The sequence below is a fragment of the Ovis aries genome, chromosome 5 (assembly GCF_016772045.2).
Source record: "Ovis aries strain OAR_USU_Benz2616 breed Rambouillet chromosome 5, ARS-UI_Ramb_v3.0, whole genome shotgun sequence".
Classification (NCBI taxonomy): domain Eukaryota; kingdom Metazoa; phylum Chordata; class Mammalia; order Artiodactyla; family Bovidae; genus Ovis; species Ovis aries.
Genome location: NC_056058.1, coordinates 51,765,115 through 51,786,247, shown reverse-complemented (window position 1 = coordinate 51,786,247; position 21,133 = coordinate 51,765,115). Strand labels below are relative to the sequence as shown.

The 21,133-nt window shown below is 42.0% G+C and overlaps 1 protein-coding gene across 4 annotated transcripts in view; it reads right to left on the bottom strand.

Annotated features, from left to right (window-relative positions):
• ARHGAP26 (Rho GTPase activating protein 26) overlaps window positions 1-21,133 on the bottom strand; it is a 482,086-nt gene that overhangs the window by 156,945 nt on the left and 304,008 nt on the right. For all 4 annotated transcript variants that reach the window (XM_004008912.6, XM_012178663.5, XM_004008913.6 and 1 more), the window contains exons 15-17: window positions 18,146-18,233; window positions 16,424-16,482; window positions 14,643-14,748 (exon numbers count right to left, since the gene is read on the bottom strand). In XM_004008912.6, coding sequence (XP_004008961.1) covers window positions 14,643-14,748; window positions 16,424-16,482; window positions 18,146-18,233 — 253 coding nt within the window. The remainder of the gene's footprint in view (window positions 1-14,642; window positions 14,749-16,423; window positions 16,483-18,145; window positions 18,234-21,133) is intronic.

Genomic DNA, 21,133 nt, shown 5'->3' with positions numbered 1-21,133 from the left:
TATTGTCTTTAGTTTTCCCAGAAAAAAGAGCCTGAGGTGACGGCATAGATGATTCTGTGCTTCTAGGGGGCTTCTTGGGAGGAACAAGGCAGGGAAGTTAACCCCTTCTTGGTTCAAGCACCAATAGCTGCTCATCTCTTGGGATCATCTCCCAAGAAGCTACCTAATGACTGCTATTCAGGACACCCAGCTCTAACCTTCTGTTAGTCAACGGTTTCCCCTTGGAGGGTTTGTTTTGTTTTGTTTTGTTTTTAAATACTCCTTTGCTTCCAGGCCATATGAATGTGGATGGCAGCTTGCGTCATGTCTCCCTGGGCTAGCAGGTAAGAGGAGGGGCACACAGTATGTGCATGAGGCTATAAGCTATCAAGCTGCACCTGCACAAAATGAGTTGAAGGCTACACAACCAGTACCCACAGCGCTGGATGAAATATGCACAGGAGAAGCCAGAAGAATCTGATATGCTAATTTAAATGTTTCTGATACAATTATTATGTATCCTTATTCAGATAAGAAAAGTGAAAGTGAAGTCGCTTAGTCGTGTCTGATTCTTCGCGACCCCGTGGACAGGAGCCTGCACCAGGCTCCTCTGTCCATGGGATTTTCTAGGCAAGAGTACTGGAGTGGGTTGCCATTTCCTTCTCCAGGGATTCTTCCCTATCCAGGGATCGAACCCAGGTCTCCTCCATTGTAGACAGACCCTTTACCATCTGAGCCACCAGGGAAGTCCAGATGAGAAAACTTGGTCATAAATCAGTGAAGACATTCACACAAGGTTTCAGAAGAGATGGGTAAAACTAGGTAGTCTGGCTCCAGAATGTTCTCTCTTCACCACTGTGCCCAAGCACCTTAGACGAACTACAGTTACCCCAAAGTCTGCCAGTTGCCTCACTGCAGCTGCCCTGTTTGAGCCACAACAGTCAGGAGTTCGTTGAAAAACCAGTCAGTGTAAGAAAATAAGTATCACAGATAATGTTCACTGTGCAATGCAAAGAGGATGCGGTGAGAGAGGGCTTCAGTGCACAAAACAGTGCCAGTGAATCAGTCACTGACACTGAGCCAAAGAGAGACCTTTAATGAAACCAACCCCTGGGGCCAACACGTAAGAAAGCTGGCTCATAAGAGCGGAGATACATGAAAGAGAGATTAAAAAGACAAAGAAAAAAGATCAACGAAACTAAGAGCTGGCTTTTAAAAAGGTAAATAGAAAAGACAAACCTTTAGCTAGACTCATCAAGAGAAAGAGAGAGGGGACTCAAAATTAGAAAAGGAAGGAAGGGAGAAAGAAAGAAGAAGGAAGGATGGGAAGAAATCTGGCTCTGGTAAGGGCTGACAAAAAAGAAACAAAGTTGTGCTCACGCTTGATGATACTCTCACTTCCATAAGATCCTGAAATAATAGGGGGCAGCCACTGAGAGGAAGACAGCATCCTCTCCTTTGCTCCTCCCTGAATTTGAAAAGGAACTCCACAGGTGACTCCAGGGGTTCAGAAGAGGAAGCATCAGAGTTGTATCAAAAACCAGGAAAGTCTCTGAGAAAATTAACCCAAACAGAAGTGGAACAAATCAAAACAAACAAGAGAACTAAATCAAAGAAGCTCTAAGACTACTGAGCATTAACAGCTTGAAGCCAAGCATTTCCCCTTTCAGAATGCGTATTTCTTATGATGTGAAAGATTCAGTTCCTTGAATTCAGAAATTTTGTTGATATTTTTTTTTAAAGCAAAACATCTGAACTTGTATCTTTCCTTCTCTAACCCTGAAGGCTGGAAGGTCACAAAAGAGAGAAATTCCTGGGTTGAAAGTAAGTGACGTCTGGCAAGTAGGCTGAGTAAGGCTTGAGTTCTGACGTCACCTGCATTTCCATTAATTTAAAGTCCTAAAGTGCTAATGCCTGTTTGCTTCAAAATATGTGCTTGTCCTCTTTGTAGTGGCCCTTTAAATAGATTTTCCTTTGGTTCCACCAAAAATAGCTAGAGAAGGTCCTTTGAGAATTCCATTCTTAGTCTTAAAAAAATGCACTCTCTTCCCTGCCCCATACACATAAACAGGCCTGGAAGCAGTATCTCCTACTTCTTCCAGGGACCTCCAATCTATCAAAAACAATAAATCTTTCAGGATTAAAACAGAACTGGTCAGGGAAACAATTTTGCCAGCCCATTTCTGCTTGTTCATTATGGGATCACCAAATATCAAGGTCCTCTTGTGAGATGAGCAGATAGTCAGGCCAATGGCTGAACATCCAAGTGTCTGCCCAGGGTCAGGCAGGTAGGGGGCAGGAAAGAAATAGGCCAGGCACAATAGGGACTATTGTTGTTATTATTTGGTTGCTAAGTTCTGTCCAACTCTTTGATTGCAAAGTTGCAACTCTTTGCAATCAAAGAGTTGGACACAGCCGGAACTATAGCATGCCAGGCTCCTCTGTCCTCCACTATCTCTCAGGGTTTATTCAAATTCATGTCCGTGGGGTCAGGGATGCTATTTAACCATCTCATCCTCTGCCACCAGCTTCTCCTTTTGCCTTCAATCTTTGAACTAGGCAAACTGAAGAAGGCATGCCCAAGGGATAGGGTGTAGCTCTCACTCAGTTCCAGACAATTGCTCACAAGAAGATCTGAAGTTTTCCAAGTAAAATGACCCCTGTTAAAAATGCTGGAAACCTGTCCAAATTTTAAAAACAGCAATGTGTGGGACAACAATACCAAATAGAGCACATGTGTGGGCTGCTCTGGCTGGAGGCCCTTGTTTGCAACTTCTAGGTAAGACACAAAGATAAAGGAAGACAGACTTCCTGTCCCCTGACAGCTTATGACCTAGTAGGAGTGAGAAGCTGCACACCCTGTAAACTGTCCCCCAGGGTGAATGTGATACACATTAAAAGAGGAATAAGCAGAGGCTATGGGAGTTCAGGCTAAAGAAAAAGGGAGACTCTGGCTGGCAGAAGCTGGGGAGGGACCTTTCCTAACACACGGTGGGGAAGGAGAAGGTTGAGATGGGGGGTGCTGCATGCTTCTACCCAACAAATACTCATGCATGTTCACTGTGCGCCAGGCAGTAGAGATGCAATGTGATCACAAGTGATGAAGATAAGGCTGCAAAGTCTGAAAGTCCCAGTCCAGAGAAGGCCTTGGGAGGCCATATCCAGAGTTCTGTGTTAAGAGCAGGGGGAAAGCTGCCTTTGAAGTCTTTTTTAAGCAGGGGAATCACATGTTGGGATCTGCAGTGTTCCAAGTTTCCCCAGCCACAGAGCATGCATTCTGTGGCCTGGCAGGGAGCCAGAGCTCCACCAGCCAGAGCAAGCTGGGAAGCAGTCTAGGGAAGAGATGACGACAGCTTGACCTAGGCTGGCAGTAATGGACACGAAGGAAACTGGATGAATTCACAAGATGGTGAGGGGTTAAAATCACGGGAACGATCTGTTCGGGATAGCAGTCAGTGAAGCAGAAGCCAAAGAGGCCTGGAGAATGTGGCCAATGTGGCCTGTGGGGTTCTCAGGCCACATCATCCGTGGCCCAGCAGCCTGGCAATTCTGCGCCAGCAGCAGTAGGTATCTAGTGGTTACTAGAGAGAAGAAGGTTCTGAAGCCAGGGTGTATGTCTGAGGAAAGGCTGCCAGAGAAGCTCACAGGAGCTTTTCATCTTAGAAAGCCATCATCTCAAAAGTACTGTTTCCTTCTAAATGTGCTTTATAAAATTCCACACCTATTTTGTTTGGACTAGCCTTGATGGCAAGGAAATGGAAAGCACTGCTCATGTGTTCAACAGCTCTTCAAGAAGCTAAATCTTCTAGATTTGGGGTGAAAGAAGAAGGAATAGCAGAGTATCTGTAAGATATATGCTAACGTCAAGTATCCACTTCTTTACATTTTAACCTTGAGAACTTCAGAAATGCTAGTTAACTACCAGGGTCCAACCTCCTTGGTGCTAAGGCCTAACAATGATTTTCTTTATAACCACAGGCATCTTTGCCGGTGGCTGCGACTGGTGCACTAAGCGTGGCCGAGAGGAGCTACCCCACGTCTGAGGTCAGGGGCAGAAGCCGGGAGGACTCCATGCCCGAAGGACGGCAGCCAAGAGGAGTTACCCCACATCCAAGGTCAGGGGCAGCGGCCGAGAGTGCTAGGCTGCAATGGCATAGGAACGTCCGAGAGGAGCTACCCCGCATCCGAGGTCAGGAACAGCGGCTGGGAGGAGCCACCCCGCGCCTGAGGCCAGCAGCGGCGGCCGGGAGGAGCAATCCCACATCCAAGGAGCGGTGGCTGCGCGGGTGCAGGAGGGCCTAGAGGAGCTATCCCACACTGAAGGTCAGGAAGGGCGGTGGTGAGGAGATACCCTTCGTCCAAGGTAAGGAGCACCGGCTGCACTTTGTTGGAGCAGCCATGAAGAGATACCCCACGCCCAAGGTAAGAGAAACCCAAGTAAGATGGTAGGTGTTGCAAGAGGGTATCAGAGGGCAGACACACTGAAACCATACTCACAGAAAACTAGTCAATCTAATCACGCTACGACCACAGCCTTGTCTAACTCAATGAAACTAAGCCATGCCCACGGGGCTACCCAAGACAGGCGGGTCATGGTGGAGAGGTCTGACAGAATGTGGTCCACTGGAGAAGGGAATGGCAAACCACTTCAGTATTCTTGCCTTGAGAACCCCATGAACAGTATGAAAAGGCAAAATGATAGGATACTGAAAGAGGAACTCCCCAGGTCAGTAGGTGGCCAACACGCTACTAAAGATCAGTGGAGAAATAACTTCAGAAAGAATGAAGGGATGGAGCCAAAGCAAAAACAATATCCAGCTGTGGATGTGACTGGTGATAGAAGCAAGGTCCGATGCTGTAAAGAGCAATATTCCATAGGAACCTGGAATGTCAGGCCCATAAATCAAGGCAAATTGGAAGTGGTCAAACAAGAGATGGCAAGAGTGAATGTCGACATTCTAGCAATCAGCAAGCTAAAATGGACTGAATAAGTGAATTTAACTCAGATGAGCATTATATCTACTACTGTGGGCAGGAATCCCTCAGAAGAAATGGAGTAGCCATCATGGTCAACAAAAGAGCCCGAAATGCAGTACCTGGATGCAATCTCAAAAACGACAAAATGACCTCTGTTCCTTTGCAAGGCAAACCATTCAACATCATGGTAATCCAAGTCTATGCCCCAAACAGTAACGCTGAAGAAGCTGAAGTTGAACAGTTCTATTAAGACCTACAAGACCTTTTAGAACTAACACCCAAAAAGGATGTCCTTTTCATTATAGGGGACTGGAATGCAAAAAGTAGGAAGTCAAGAAACACCTGGAGTAACAGGCAAATTTGGTCTTGGAATGCAGAATGAAGCAGGGCAAAGACTAATAGAGTTTTGCCAAGAAAATGCACTGGTTATAGCAAACACCCTCCTCCAACACAAGAGAAGACTCTACACATGGGCATCACCAGACGGTCAACACCGAAATCAGATTGATTATATTCTTTGCAGCCAAAGATGGAGAAGCTCTATACAGTCAACAAAAACCAGACCAGGAGCTGACTGTGGCTTAAATCATGAACTCCTTATTACCAAATTCAGACTTAAATTGAAGAAAGTAGGGAAAACCGCTAGACCATTCAGATATGACCTAAATAAAATCCCTTATGATTATACAGAAGAAGTGAGAAATAGATTTAAGGGCCTAGATCTGACAGCTAGAGTGACTGATGAACTATGGAATGAGGTTCATGACATTGTACAGGAGACAGGGATCAAGACCATCCCCATGGAAAAGAAATGCAAAAAAGCAAAATGGCTGTCTGGGGAGGCCTTACAAATAGCTGTGAAAGGAAGAGAGGCAAAAAGCAAAGGAGAAAAGGAGAGATATAAGCATCTGAATGCAGAGTTCCGAAGAATAGCAAGAAGAGATAAGAAAGCCTTCTTCAGCGATCAGTGCAAAGAAATAGAGGAAAACAACAGAATGGGAAAGACTAGAGATCTCTTCAAGAAAATTAGAGATACCAAGGGAACATTTCATGCAAAGCTGGGCTCAATAAAGGACAGAAATGGTATGGACCAAACAGAAGCAGAAGATATTAAGAAGAGGTGGCAAGAATACACAGAAGAACTATAGAAAAAAGATCTTCAAGACCCAGATAATCATGATGGTGTGATCACTCATCTAGAGCCAGACATCCTGAAATGTAGAGTCAAATGGGCCTTAGAAACCATCACTATGAACGAAGCTAGTGAAGGTGATGGAATTCCAGTTGAGCTATTTCAAATCCTAAAAGATGATGCTGTGAAAGTGCTGCACTCAATATGCCAGCAAATTTGGAAATCTCAGCAGTGGCCACAGGACTGGAAAAGGTCAGTTTTCATTCCAATCCCAAAGGAAGGCAATGCCAAAGAATGCTCAAACTACCACACAATTGCACTCATCTCACATGCTAGTAAAGTCATGCTCAAAATTCTCCAAGCCAGGCTTCAGCAATACATGAACCATGAACTTCCTGATGTTCAAGCTGGTTTTAGAAAAGGCAGAGGAACCAGAGATCAAATTGGCAACATCCACTGGATCATGGACAAAGCAAGAGAGTTCCAGAAAAACATCTATTTCTGCTTTATTGACTAGGCCAAAGCCTTTGACTGTGTGGATCACAATAAACTGTGGAAAATTCTGAAAGAGATGGGAATACCAGACCACCTGACTTGCCTCTTGAGAAGTCTGTATGCAGGTCAGGAAGCAACAGTTAGAACTGGACATGGAACAACAGATTGGTTCCAAATAGGAAAAGGAGTACATCAAGGCTGTATATTGTCACCTGCTTATTTAACTTCTATGCAGAGTACATCATGAGAAATGCTGGACTGGAAGAAACACAAGCTGGAATCAAGATGGCCAGGAGAAATATCAATAACCTCAGATATGCAGATGACACCACCCTTATAGCAGAAAGTGAAGAGGAACTAAAAGCCTCTTGATAAAAGTGAAAGTGGAAAGTGAAAAAGTTGGCTTAAAGCTCAACATTCGGAAAACGAAGATCATGGCATCCAGTCCCATCACTTCATGGGAAATAGATGGGGAAACAGTGGCTGACTTTTTTTGGGGGGGCTCCAAAATCACTGCAGATGGTGACTGCAGCCATGAAATTAAAAGACGCTTACTCCTTGGAAGAAAAGTTATGACCAACCTAGACAGCATATTCAAAAGCAGAGACATTACTTTGCCATCAAAGGTCCGTCTAGTCAAGGCTATGGTTTTTCCTATGGTCATGTATGGATGTGAGAGTTGGACTGTGAAGAAGGCTGAGCGCTGAAGAATTGATGCTTCTCCAACTGTGGTGTTGGAGAAGACTCTTGAGAGTCCCTTGGACTGCAAGGAGATCCAACCAGTCCATTCTGAAGGAGATCAGCCCTGGGATTTCTTCGGAAGGAATGATGCTGAAGCTGAAACTCCAGTACTTTGGCCACCTCATGCGAAGAGTTCACTCATTGGAAAATACTTTGATGCTGGGAAGGATTGGGGACAGTAGGAGAAGGGGATGACAGAGGATGAGATGGCTGGATGGCATCACTGACTTGATGGATGTGAATCTGAATGAACTCCAGGAGTTGGTGATGGACAGGGAGGCCTGGTGTGCTGTGATTCATGGGGTGGCAAAGAGTTGGACACGACTGAGTGACTGAACTGAACTGAACTGACTGATCTTACAGAAACCCAATTCGCTCTGCATGTAGATTAAGGAAATGTAAATAAATCCGTGATAACTTGCAGGGATGCCTGGAGGTACTCACACTAGATGGTCAACCCTTGATAACTTGTGGCAAAGAGTCTACATATTTTGATGAAGTCTCACTTGTATGCCAAGCATCTGCCCCACAATATTCCATGCATTCAACCATATTGCATTATGCATATAAATAGTGCATATTTAGTAAAAAAAAAAAAAAATTCATATATAAATGAACCCACACAGTTCAAATCCATGTTGTTCAGAGGGCAACTGCAATGCCTTTCTGCCCCTGGACAACCACTCATACTCATATGCAGAAATGCAATGTAACATCTTAATGATCTTGAGAGGGCTAGCCAACACAGTGAAGTTGGCTGTGACCAGGGCCATGGAAATAATGCAAGCACTTCATGAGCCAAGAAGTTAACCAACCCTCTGGACTTATTTTGTGTAATGAGACAATAGATTCCCTTGTATTGCATAAGCCACTGTAAACTGGATTTTCTGTTTCTTGCAGCCCAAAGCATCTCAAATGATATAGTACTTCTTTGGAAAAGCAAGAAAAGGGTTCCCTGAAAACACCTAGGAACGAAGGAACAGTTGCTTCAAAAGAGAAAAGAGACTAAGATTTATGTCTCAGTAAGTGTTTTGGGAAAACCAGCTGTGAAAAGGTACTGTTAATAGCCACTCTGGATGTAAGGAGAGCGCTCTAGAATCCTCCCATGCAGCATAAACACTGAAATAAAGTTCCAGTGAGCCACTGTGAATGGTATGTGTGGGGATATTCAACATACTTGGAATCATAATAATATGTAAACATCAGGGAATTACCATGAAATTAGTCTTTATTACTCATCTAATCTTATTTCCTTCTACATTTATAAGACTGGGGATTTTTTTTTTTTTTGCCCCCTTCCTACCTGATGAAAACAGAGACTCACATGATTGGAAGGGGAAGTCAGGAAACCAGGCTTAAAGAGGTTAAAAGATTTCCACAAGGTGCAACAGCCAGTTGGGGGCGATTTTCTTTATTATTAAAAATTCTTTGTGCGTTACTTTAGAACAAAATCATTTGCTGAACACCCAATTTAGTGAAAGGAGAATTGTAGAGACACAGGAAATCAAAATTGAATTTTTTTTTTTTGTAATTACATTATGTAAGTAAAATCTACTTTTTGAACTTGTTGCTTTGAGTTTCTTTTTCTTTATTTCTAATAGCCTCCTAAATACCAATCCATTCCTCCCAAAATCATTTATCCCTCCTAGAAAACTGCTTCATATGGCCATTCTCGAGCCCAGTAATTCTCAAAAGATTGCATCTGGTTTACCTGTGAAGTAAATCAGAAATGCAGATTCCCAGGCAGAGTCCAATTTAAAAGACTAAGGGTGAGGCCCAGCACTGTCCATGTAAACAAGCTCCCCAGGTGAGTGTAACTGTGCTTTGAAGCACATGACTCCAGACTGTATGCTTTATTCCATGTTCCAAATAGAAAACATCTAATTTTTACAGTAGATTTAAGCTGGAACAACAAAAATATGTGCAGAGCTGCCTATAATTTTTAGGTTCCCTCTGAGGTCTGAAACTGACCCAAGAGGTCTGTGATTTGGATGAACCCTGGCAATCATTTGCATGGAGGTTTGGAGTTTCTTTTCTTCCTTCCAAGACCTTCCCCCCACCCACCCCTCCGCCAATGCATTTCTAGTCGGGATTAAATACAAAATGTCTTAACTCTTCCTCTACAGCTAAAGGAAATCAATTTTTTAAAGTGTTTCAAGAGTGCTTTAAAAAGTACACAAAATATCTTCCCTTTGAACCAGACGCCTGGGACATACAGGGCAAACAGAGTAGGTAATGAGAGAAGTAAACACCAGGTTTTCCAGCAGAACCAACCCCGAAACTAAAACTTAGAAAGGAAGCTGACTGGTAAGTAGTGGACCAGAGGAACAATAGCTCAGGCATATCCTCGGATAAGTTTGAACCTGAGAAAACAGGAATGAAACAGACAAACCTCTTGTCCCAAGTTAACTTTCCCTTCTTGTTATATTTTAAAATAGGACAGTGTCATAAGTGAGAATAGAGAATTTATGTGGAATCTTAGACCTCTGGGTGCCAAAAGATTTCTTCAAACCAAAATAAATACTCCTTACTGGATTCAGCATGCATACAGGCTAAGTCGCTTCAGTCGTATACAACATTTTGCGACCTATGGACTATAGCCCACTACGCTCCTCTGTCCATGGGAATCTCCAGGTAAGAACACCAGAGGGGGCTGCCATGCCCTTCTCCAGGGTATCTTCCCAGCCCAGGGATCAAACCCACATCTCTTATGTCTCCTGCACTGGCAGGCAGATGAGTAGTACCATCTACTCTTCTCCACAAGAGATTTTAAATCTAGAGCTGCCAGAGACCAAGAACATAGCACACTGAGAACAGGAGTCTGTGTGTCCTACCACCAGCTCTAACCAACTCCCACTTACAACCATGAGGGCATGTCTATATGTAGATTTCTTAATGATTATATGACAAAGAACTGCCATAGAACCTCACAGGACCAAAATAAATCATTGTTAAGTATCAAAGATAACACAAAGTGCTCCAAAAATGCTATAAAATAAATAACTAACTTCAGCAACAAAATTGGTTTAAATTTGTTAGAAGGCAGAAAGTCAAGGTTACAATTTGAACACACACATTCCAGCTGTACTTCTCCTTGGCTTAGGGACAAAGACTGAACTTCATGGGGTGGGAAGAGAAGAGGGTGGAACCAGAGGGACAAAGTGAAGCATCCACCAGAGATGAATAACCTCAATGATTCAATACCCACCTTGAGGGTTTCAGATTTTTTTAATTTCTATTTATTTTTCTTTGAGGATCTCTAACAATCCTCAGGGCGTTTTAAAAATGGGAAGATTCAGTTCTGGCTCCTCTGGATCACCACTGACTCTTGGTCTCTCAGTCCAATTAAACTCTCATCATAACTGCACAGCTTGCAATGCCTAACTTCTTTCAGCTGCTTCCTATCCTTTCTCCAGCTGCTCCCAGCAGGTATGGAGGCCTTCTAACACTCAGTGGCCATAAAGCAGTCACAAACGAGCAACACTACACATACTAAGCCAGAGGGTGTACTTAGAACTTTCTCTGTTCTGGTGCAGGCCATTTAAGTGTATGCTGCTGCTGCTGCTCAGTCGCTTCAGTTGTGTCTGACTCTGTGCGACCCCACAGACAACAGCCCACCAGGCTCCGCCGTCCCTGGGATTCTCCAGGCAAGAATACTAACATCTAAACCAGCTTTTCCGTTTTGCAAATGCCTGACTGGGTTATGTGGAACAGGCACCACACTGTCATCTCAGAGAATCTGGAACTACTTTTTTTTTTTTTAAGTTTTTATTTTTACTTTATTTTACTTTACAATACTGTATTGGTTTTGCCATACATTGACATGAATCCACCATGGGTGTACATGCGATCCCAAACATGAACCCCCCTCCCACCTCCCTCCCCACAACATCTCTCTGGGTCATCCCCATGCACCAGCCCCAAGCATGCTGTATCCTGCATCGGACATAGACTGGTGATTCGATTCTTACATAATAGTATACATGTTTCAATGCCATTCTCCCAATTCATCCCACCCTCTCCCTCTCCCTCTGAGTCCAAAAGTCCGCTATACACATCTGTGTCTTTTTTGCTGTCTTGCATACAGGGTCATCACTGCCATCTTTCTAAATTCCATATATATGTGTTAGTATACTGTATTGGTGTTTTTCTTTCTGGCTTGCTTCACTCTGTATAATCGGCTCCAGTTTCATCCATCTCATCAGAACTGGTTCAAATGTATTCTTTTTAATGGCTGAGTAATACTCCATTGTGTATATGTACCACAGCTTTCTTATCCATTCATCTGCTGATGGACATCTAGGTTGCTTCCATGTCCTGGCTATTATAAACAGTGCTGCGATGAACATTGGGGTACATGTGTCTCTTTCAATTCTGGTTTCCTCGGTGTGTATGCCAAGCAGTGGGATTGCTGGGTCATATGGCAGTTCTATTTGCAATTTTTTAAGGAATCTCCACACTGTTCTCCATAGTGGCTGTACTAGTTTGCATTCCCACCAACAGTGTAAGAGGGTTCCCTTTTCTCCACACCCTCTCCAGCATTTATTGCTTGCAGATTTTTGGATCGCAGCCATTCTGACTGGTGTGAAGTGGTACCTCATTGTGGTCTTGATTTGCATTTCTCTAATAATAAGTGATGTTGAGCATCTTCTCATGTGTTTGTTAGCCATCCGTATGTCTTCTTTGGAGAAATGTCTATTTAGTTCTTTGGCCCATTTTTTGATTGGGTCGTTTATTTTTCTGGAATTGAGTTGCATAAGTTGCTTGTATATTTTTGAGATTAGTTGTTTGTCAGTTGCTTCATTTGCTATTATTTTCTCCCATTCTGAAGGCTGTCTTTTCACCTTGCTTATATTTTCCTTTGTTGTGCAGAAGCTTTTAATTTTAATTAGATCCCATTTGTTTATTTTTGCTTTTATTTCCAGAATTCTAGGAGGTGGATCATAGAGGATCCTGCTGTGATTTATGTCGGAGAGTGTTTTGCCTATGTTCTCCTCTAGGAGTTTTATAGTTCCTGGTCTTACATTTAGATCTTTAATCCATTTTGAGTTTATTTTCGTGTGCGGTATTAGAAAGTGATCTAGTTTCATTCTTTTACAAGAGGTTGACCAGTTTTCCCAGCACCACTTGTTAAAGAGATTGTCTTTACTCCATTGTATATTCTTGCCTCCTTTGTCAAAGATAAGGTGTCCATATGTGTGTGGATTTATCTCTGGGCTTTCTATTTTGTTCCATTGATCTATATGTCTGTCTTTGTGCCAGTACCATACTGTCTTGATGACTGTGGCTTTGTAGTAGAGCCTGAAGTCAGGCAAGTTGATTCCTCCAGTTTCATTCTTCTTTCTCAAGATTGCTTTGGCTATTCGAGGTTTTTTGTATTTCCATGCGAATCTTGAAATTATTTGTTCTAGTTCTGTGAAAAATATCGCTGGTAGCTTGATAGGGATTGCATTGAATCTGTAGATTGCTTTGGGTAGCATACTCATTTTCACTATATTGATTCTTCCGATCCATGAACATGGTATATTTCTCCATCTATTAGTGTCCTCTTTGATTTCTTTCATCAGTGTTTTATAGTTTTCTATATATAGGTCTTTAGTTTCTTTAGGTAGATATATTCCTAAGTATTTTATTCTTTTTGTTGCAATGGTGAATGGTATTGTTTCCTTAATTTCTTTTTCTACTTTCTCATTATTAGTGTATAGGAATGCAAGGGATTTCTGTGTAAAGCCCAGTTCTCATTATTTTCAACACACTATCAAGATTCTTTGACATCGGGGTGTGGGGGGGCATTCCCCTGTTCTCAGTTATGCTTAATTGTTTTTGAACATACAAGTTTGACGTGGTATGGCAAGAAAAAAAATGTGACTCAAAATAAAATACAGCAACCCTTGACTCTGGCTGATTGCTTCTTAGCAGCATGCAAACCACTCTATGTTTATTCATCATTAACATCTGAGTACATTTTATGGTAACATCTATACTCTCTCTCCAAAATCAAGTGCTCAGTAGAAATATGGAGCTTCCTGGTAGCTCAGCTGGTAAAGAATCCACCTGCAATGCAGGAGACCCCAGTTCAATTTCTGGGTCAGGAAGATCAGCTGGAGAAGGGATAGGCTATCCACTCCAGTATTCTTAGGTTTTCCTGGTGGCTCAGCTGGAAAAGAATCCACCTGCAGTGAGAATGTCCTGGGTCCAATCCCTGGGTTGGGAAGATCCCCTGAAAAAAGGAATGGCTACCCACTCCAGTATCTGGCCCAGAGAATTCCATAGACTATACAGTCCATGGGGTTGCAAAGATTCAGACATGACTGGGTGTTTTTCAGGTTCCATTTTCAGTAGTAGAAATATGAAAACAAGCCATCATAATCTCCCTCAGCAAAGTATTTACCCAAAAGACATGACTTAATGGCAGAACAATGCATGCATAAGGGCTGGATTTACAATGTATCAGTTCCACAGAATGTCAAATTTATCAATTCGTGTTAACTGTTATAGTCTGTCTTTTCTTAGACTGTAGTCTCCAATCAAGAACATCCATCAAAGTTAAGAGAAGGTTGGAATATACACATATGCAGTGGCTGATACAATAAGGGGCATCAGCAAGGCCAATCCAAAACAGGTCAAGCAACAGTAAACACACAAGAATTTCAAATGGTTCCAAGACTATAAGTATTCCTAGCAGGAAAATCAAGTCCCCACTGACTTCCTCAGAAGGCAAATGGGCATTTGCCAATTCCTCTATTTTTTATACTACTTCAAGGGTTTTAACACATGTAACTTTTAAATTCAATGACATTATAGAGAAGGGGGAGACTACTACCCATATTTTTGACAGATGAAGAAACTAAGGAATTGAGAGGTCAGTGGCTTGTCCAGGGCTAGTTAAGTGGCTTGTTAAGAACAGAATCAACTTTAGAATTCAGGCCTCTTTATTTCGAATCCAAGTTCTCTAAACTTGTAACATATTCCTGTTTGCCCTCAATCATCACAAGAACATGTAACTCCTGAAAAGTCTGCTTTGTGATCTGGTAACATGGAGGACACACTTCTTGACTTCGATCATCACAATAGCACAAAGTGTCCTGCAAAACTGTGCCCAATGGCCTGACCGTATGGGAGCCTCCTCAGCCTACCCTGCAAAGCCTACTGCTGAGACCCACTGGAGTTAACATTTCACACATTTCTTTCCTATGCCTTCAGCATCCCTGACGCAACAGTGAGAAAGGGAAACATAAGCAGAACCAAAATCAGTTTTTGTGCTAAGATAAGAAATTTCCAGGGCTGAAGAAAGACCAGCAATTAGTCTTAAACCTACTTTGCCAAGTGGTTCATGAGCAGCTGTAACATCTGCCTGTTTTTCTCTGGGAGCCGATGAACAAGGCTGTGGATTTCAGAGACCCGAGACTCCTGGTTCTCCAGCTCTGCAAAGGAAGGAGGGAGGTAACACTGGATCAGAGTTACAACTAAATCAGTTTGCAAGACAAAAATCAGAGGAAAATAAAGGTGGGGCACAAGAGAGGGAAGATTTCTCACAGAGAAGACCCTGTTCTGTGTACTCATGACTAGACTGACTGGATCTAGAAGTGCTTTTTTTTTTTTTTTTTAATTTAAAAAAAAAAATTTATGTTTATTTTACTTTAAAATACTGTATTGGTTTTGCCATACATTGACATGAATCCACCATGGGTGTACATAGAAGTGCTTTTAATAATGCTTTCCATGACAAAGTTCATGAAAAAATAAGACTGTCCAAAAAATCAAGCCAAGACGGTGACGTACGGTAAGGAAACAGAACCTCCTCACTCAGGAGTGGGAATAAATTTGAGAGTGGCTGGCTCCCTAGAGTGGGAACTTTGTTTCAAGGAAGGAAGGAACTTGATGCACTCATTAAGTGATGAGCACATTGTACGTGAACAACACTGCAAGGGTTTCAAATATCAAAATAACATCTCAAGACTGCATCAAAGACATCAAAGGAAATGTCCAGTTATTTCCAATCACATGAAACAACCAGCTAGGGAGAAGAAAGAAACGGCAGTAAAATAAGGAAATGTTTCTGCCAACCTGTAACCTAAATCATGATCTGTCACATTCTAATGGCTGCACTTGGGTACGTGGCGTCATGTCTCTGGGAAACAGATTGATGGCACTCACCACACCTATTTATAGCTCTGAGGTGAGTTTTAATTAAAGAATGGTTGCTATGGGTTTGGAATTTCTCTGAGAAAGAAATCACATAAATACCATCTTTACTTTCAGCTTTCTCCCAGGTCTTTCTCCTGTTTTATGGGGGCCACTCTGCATGGATAAGGCCACCAGGACACGAGGTATTCTTTAATGAGGCCAGTAGCAGCTACCAGTGTAAACAAACTCAGATGGCTTAACGGAAGCAGGGAAAAGCACATACTATGGACATAACAGCACGGTGGGGATTTGTGCCAGATTTAAATCTGATAGAGAATCTTACTTCCCCGTACAGGAGGCCTGCCCCACGCAGAAAGATTCCAGTATGCTTAGGGTAGCTTGCACCTAATCCCTATGTATTTTAATACCAGTAATATAACGCCCAGGCTTGCATGATATAGCTGAAGACTGACCAGAAACTGTAAATACCAGCCATGATGGAAAAGAGGACCGAGAAGTTATATAAACCATGATGGAAAAGAGGACTGAGAAGTTATATAAACGGTGTCAGATTCAGGGAAACATCCCGTGCTCAATTTAGGTAATGGGCAAAGTCTGAGTCATTCCGAAAAATGTTACCTCCAGGGCCGGAAAAGGCCCCAGGAGTTAGAACTCCAATAATCAAAACTAGAAAGTCAAATTTGCTTTTTTCACCTCATCCCTTCCCTGTACCACTACCCTCCAGCTCACTTCTGAAGCTTCTCCCCTCTACTGTAAATTCAGTATGCTCACAAGGTCCTTAGCAAAACCCAACTTGGTTTTGCTTTCATTCTGTGAGTCTTATGAGTGTGAATATGGGTAGTTTACACACAGCACACAAGGGGTTAGGTAATACTTATTTGGGGATACTTTTCTTTGAAATAGAGAAATCTATTCCCTTTCCCTTAAAACTGTCACAAATAAAAAACTTACTTGCCGCTTTAATGAAACTTCTTTGAAACTGGTACATCATGAGTGGTCCTGGAAGCATTCTGGAATAAAAGGATATACACTAGTCAGTTTAACAAAAGCAGTCCTATTCTCACTACCCAGTAGCCTCCAGATGGCGGACTGTGTTACATTTCTCAAAGACAAAGATCATGGGCAAACGAGCAACTCAGTTTAGTTCAACTTAGTTTCCCTTTTGAAAGGGTCCTGAGATTTCACCTGAAATGTTCATTCTTTCTCCTTTTTTAAGGGAATAGACAAAACTTACGTTTCACAGTCACAAACCAGCAAAGTGCTAATGTAAAAGTCTAGCACAACTGAGAGATTTCCTTTTCAGTCAATGACTCACCCACAACAAGAGCATTTTAAGATGTGCCTGAAATACAGGCAACTAACCCAACTTTTGCAATCATCAGTCTTAAACTCTTGTCTTCCTGGAAGCTTGTTATTAATCACTTCATCTGGAAACACTATGTGAGACTTTTGTAGGTGTTTTTTATAGCAAATTCCCTATGCAGTATTGCTCCAGTATGCCAACCCTTAATATTAGGCATGACATAATCAAATTTTACCTGCTATCATAAAAAATATGTATATTTTATACACAGTGTCTATTAGCTAATTAATATCAAGATGCACAGATAAGTACTAAATATAAACCTCTAGCATCTAGGCTTTATATAATCTATTATGGTAGTATTTGGTGTATGAATATGTTTAACTGAAAATTTGAGTATTTTTACTGATAGTCCAAACAATAAGCTTCTCAACAGATTATCTATGGTCCTTGGTTCAGATTTCATTTTATTCTCACTGGATCCCCTGATTCAACTCTTAGTCATCACTTACATGACATCTTACTCTTGATACCAAGAGCCTTCCAGCAATTCCCCAACAGCCAATAAAACCGGCATCACCAATTCCTTTTCTGTGGCTTTCGAACCAAGTAAATCTTAACAGACTTGTAGAAATGCTTATGTAATTCCCGATTATAGTTCTCCTCTTTGTTTATGACTAGACCCCCACTTTCCTGCTCAAGAGGGACCACAGTGGAGAACTACAGCATCCCTATGCTTCACATCTAGCATGCCTTTCAGTCCACTTGGAAACTGAGATGTAAGCAGCTAGTCAATCACCCACTCCCTTAATAACCAAGGGAAGGGTAGGGGGCAGCAGGAGTAACACATGTATTATTATAAGAAAAGCAGTCTTCTCGCCAACAAAGTCATATTTTCCAATCTAAGCAGAAGGAGTTAAAAAGGAGTACCATTAAAGTTCTCATTTTTAAGGAGCAACATTAGCAATACACTATCTATGCAAGGTGCAGAACTCTCAGAATACACAGGGTATGTAATCACGCATTCTCAACACAATGGGATATGTGATTCCTTGTTTTCTTAGCTGATTACCCAAGCATTACAGGAAATACCATATTTGAGGTTCTGTTAAAGGCTGATCATCAGAGAGCTTCTCAAAAAGAGCAAAGCTTCCTAAATCACTCATGGCACCATTGCACAATGGCAATCCATCAACTCTGGATGATTTATAATTGGTTTGACCAGCTCAGCTAATTGCACCCACACATAAGCTGTTTCCACATCTCAAACTCCCACCCATCAGTCCTCTGGAGGCTGAAAATAAAACTGCTTGCTTCTTGATTGCATGATAACAAGCTGGCACCATGCCCTGCAAATGGAAAGTCCCTACCTTAGGTAGGTCTTCAAAGCACTAGTGATGGTCTTTATCTCCCACTCGGCACAGATATCCATTTCTGTTTCAGAAGCTGTTTTGGGGTCTAAAGAGAAGAAAAGACAATGGGTAAAACAGAGCAGAAAATATAGCTAAAAAACAACCATGCATAAAAGCATTCAACCTCCCTGCTAAACAAGGAAATCCAAAGTAAAAACAAAAATGACAGCTAGTTTTTCCTGATGGAATTAGAAAACTTTAAAAATCCAAATATCTACTGCTGGCAAAAATGCAGTGAAACTGATCCTCTCAGAAACTGCTGAACGCAGATGAATTAATGCAAGAGATGTAAGAAGAAATTTGGCAATATATATCAAGCCCTAAAAATGTTTATACACTTTGAAACAGTAATCCCACTTCTCACAACCCATCCTCAGGAAATAAGACAAGATGTGAGAAAGTTACATACGCTCAAAATGTCCACCCTACACTACTATTGATAACACCACAATACATTTTAAAAGAACAACCCAAACAGCCAATGATAGAATGATTAAATTAATCCTGGTCTACTCCTGATGGAATAGCATGCCACCTTTACATGAAAATGATAACTACATTGCAAAATGGAAAATGCCTGAATTATCATGCAATGTCAAGCAAAAAAAAAAAAAAAGATTCAAAGTTTTGTGAGAAACTCAAATGAATGAAAGCTGAAAGGAAATATTCTAAAAAGAAAAGTGTGGTTGGAGAATGGCAGAATTGTGTTTTTAATTTTTTTTAAAACTATGACTTGATTCCATTCCTTATATATTTTAAATTGCCCTAAACCAAGATGTGCAAAAAACAACCACCATAATTATATCAACTCCTGATCATTTTTTCATTTCCTCTGTGTATACTTCCAAACAAATGTGTGTATTTCAGATAAATGTATACTGTAAAAGAAGAGATAATTCTTGTAGTCTTTCTGAGCAGCACACAGGCAGGCAAGAGGAGAGGCAGAGGTTGGGAAACACGAACTGTTTCAGAAACCAGCAGAAACCTGGATTCTAGCTGGCAAGAAGTCAGAAGCAGAGTCTCTCAGTGCACTGAATGGACAATCCAGCTTCTTGCGATTTGCCTCCCAGCTCCCATTGCCATTTCTTTCTGCACAGCATTCAGTTCATTTTCAGCTGGGCTGCTACCCTTTTCATACACCTACTCCCCATGCTCAGGTGAGGCCCCACTCTTCCAGGTTGGGGCAGGGGGAGGATGAGATGTTTCTGAACCCAGGGACTGGTTCAGGGATGGTCCAAGACCTAAGCCAGGTCAGTCAGCATGAAGTCCAGGACTTCTCTAGGAAAGAAGAAAAAGCACTCGCTGTACACCTGGGGGGTGTGGGGGGGGGGGCTATACTGCTGCCCTGAATGCCACCACGTGGAGCCTGAGAGCATAGTCTGACAGACAAAGCCACGGGGAGAGGCTGAGAGTCTGGATGACATGGTCTGAGCCTCTGTAGACCACCATGCCTTTTTAATCAAATAAGCCAAAAAAGTCCCTTTTTGCTTAAGCCAATTAAGGTCAGGTTCTCTGCTCTTTACAATCCAAAGAGGTCTAAACGTTGCAGCAGGTAAATGGAGACAGCAACCAGACTCTCTCTTTCTGGACAGTCTCAGAAGAAAGAGGATCCTCCTGCAGGGCCCACAGCCTTGCAGATGGAAACGCCCACAGGTGGGCATGACACATTTTCCATTTACTTTCATCCTAGTGAGAAGAGGTAAAAAATCATGAGTGGCTTAAGGATTTAGGCCCTAATCCCCAAGTAAGGGCACAAATCCAGGTGGTATCTACTGTTCTCAGTGCGTTCTCCTGACAGGGCCCTGGTTCAGTAAGTGTTTGGCTCCAAATGGCATAACATTAATTCTTTCCTGGCTTTGCCATCTCACACTCCCTTAATGGTTTGTTTCTTCCTGTGGAAGTGTAGGTACCAAACAACTTCGCTTACCATGACCTTCCTCCCTCCCTATCCCCAAGACACATGGAAAGCTGCCACAGTGCATGGTTCTTGGATGCAAGACAAATGTTACTGTACATTTTTCTGAGGAACAAACCAACTTCTACCCAAGAAGAGTGAACATGACACTAAATAAGCAGCAGTTGGCAGGTCTGGGAGTTGTGAACTGTTCCATGAACCACATTTAGCAAACTAATGATTAGCTTCCACTTATTCGGGCTCTGTAACCATAGGAATATTGTGTAACATTACAGAGAGGAGAGTCAAATTACAGCCAGGCTAAAGGGCTTTTTATAGCACTGATGAGGCAAAGTTCATAACTTGAGTACGTTCATTTTAATTCATTTAATGTCCAAACTAAATTGAATACAGCCTCCCAAACTACCCCATTTGCAGAAAGTACTGCCAAAGCTCCCCTCCCTACCAAAGCTCTGCTCACTTACAGAAGTTTTCTGGCAGCACCTACATATGATACAGAGACATAATTGACAATTTCCTTCATAACTCAGTACATTTCTTTCCACCAGGTGGCTTGACGATTGTAGACTTAGTAACACTGACCTAAGCTAGAGGAGCAGTCCAATGTACAGAAAGGCATCATATAGGTAGAGGCATTCCTCTTCAACCTACTCCCTGCATGAATTCAGAAAAGCAGGAGATATGGGTTGGAAATGACGGTTACACGGGGGGAATGGTCTTAGAAATGTCACACCGGATCACAGAAGATCCAGTGATCCACTGTTGTGCTGTTGACAAAGTCACTAGGGATCTTCTGGGTGAAGGGATTAGGAAAGTCACCAATACACAACTAATCTCCTAATGCTACATTATAATGTATACACATTAAAATATTTTCTCTTTAACTGTGAAGGTAACACACACATGGGGTAAAAAAAAAGAAAAAAAAAAAAAGAAAATCACACAAAACAAATACATATACACCAAAAGTAAAACTTCCCCTGCTAGAGGTTACTCAATACCAGTTTTGTCACCAATACAGTATATTAACG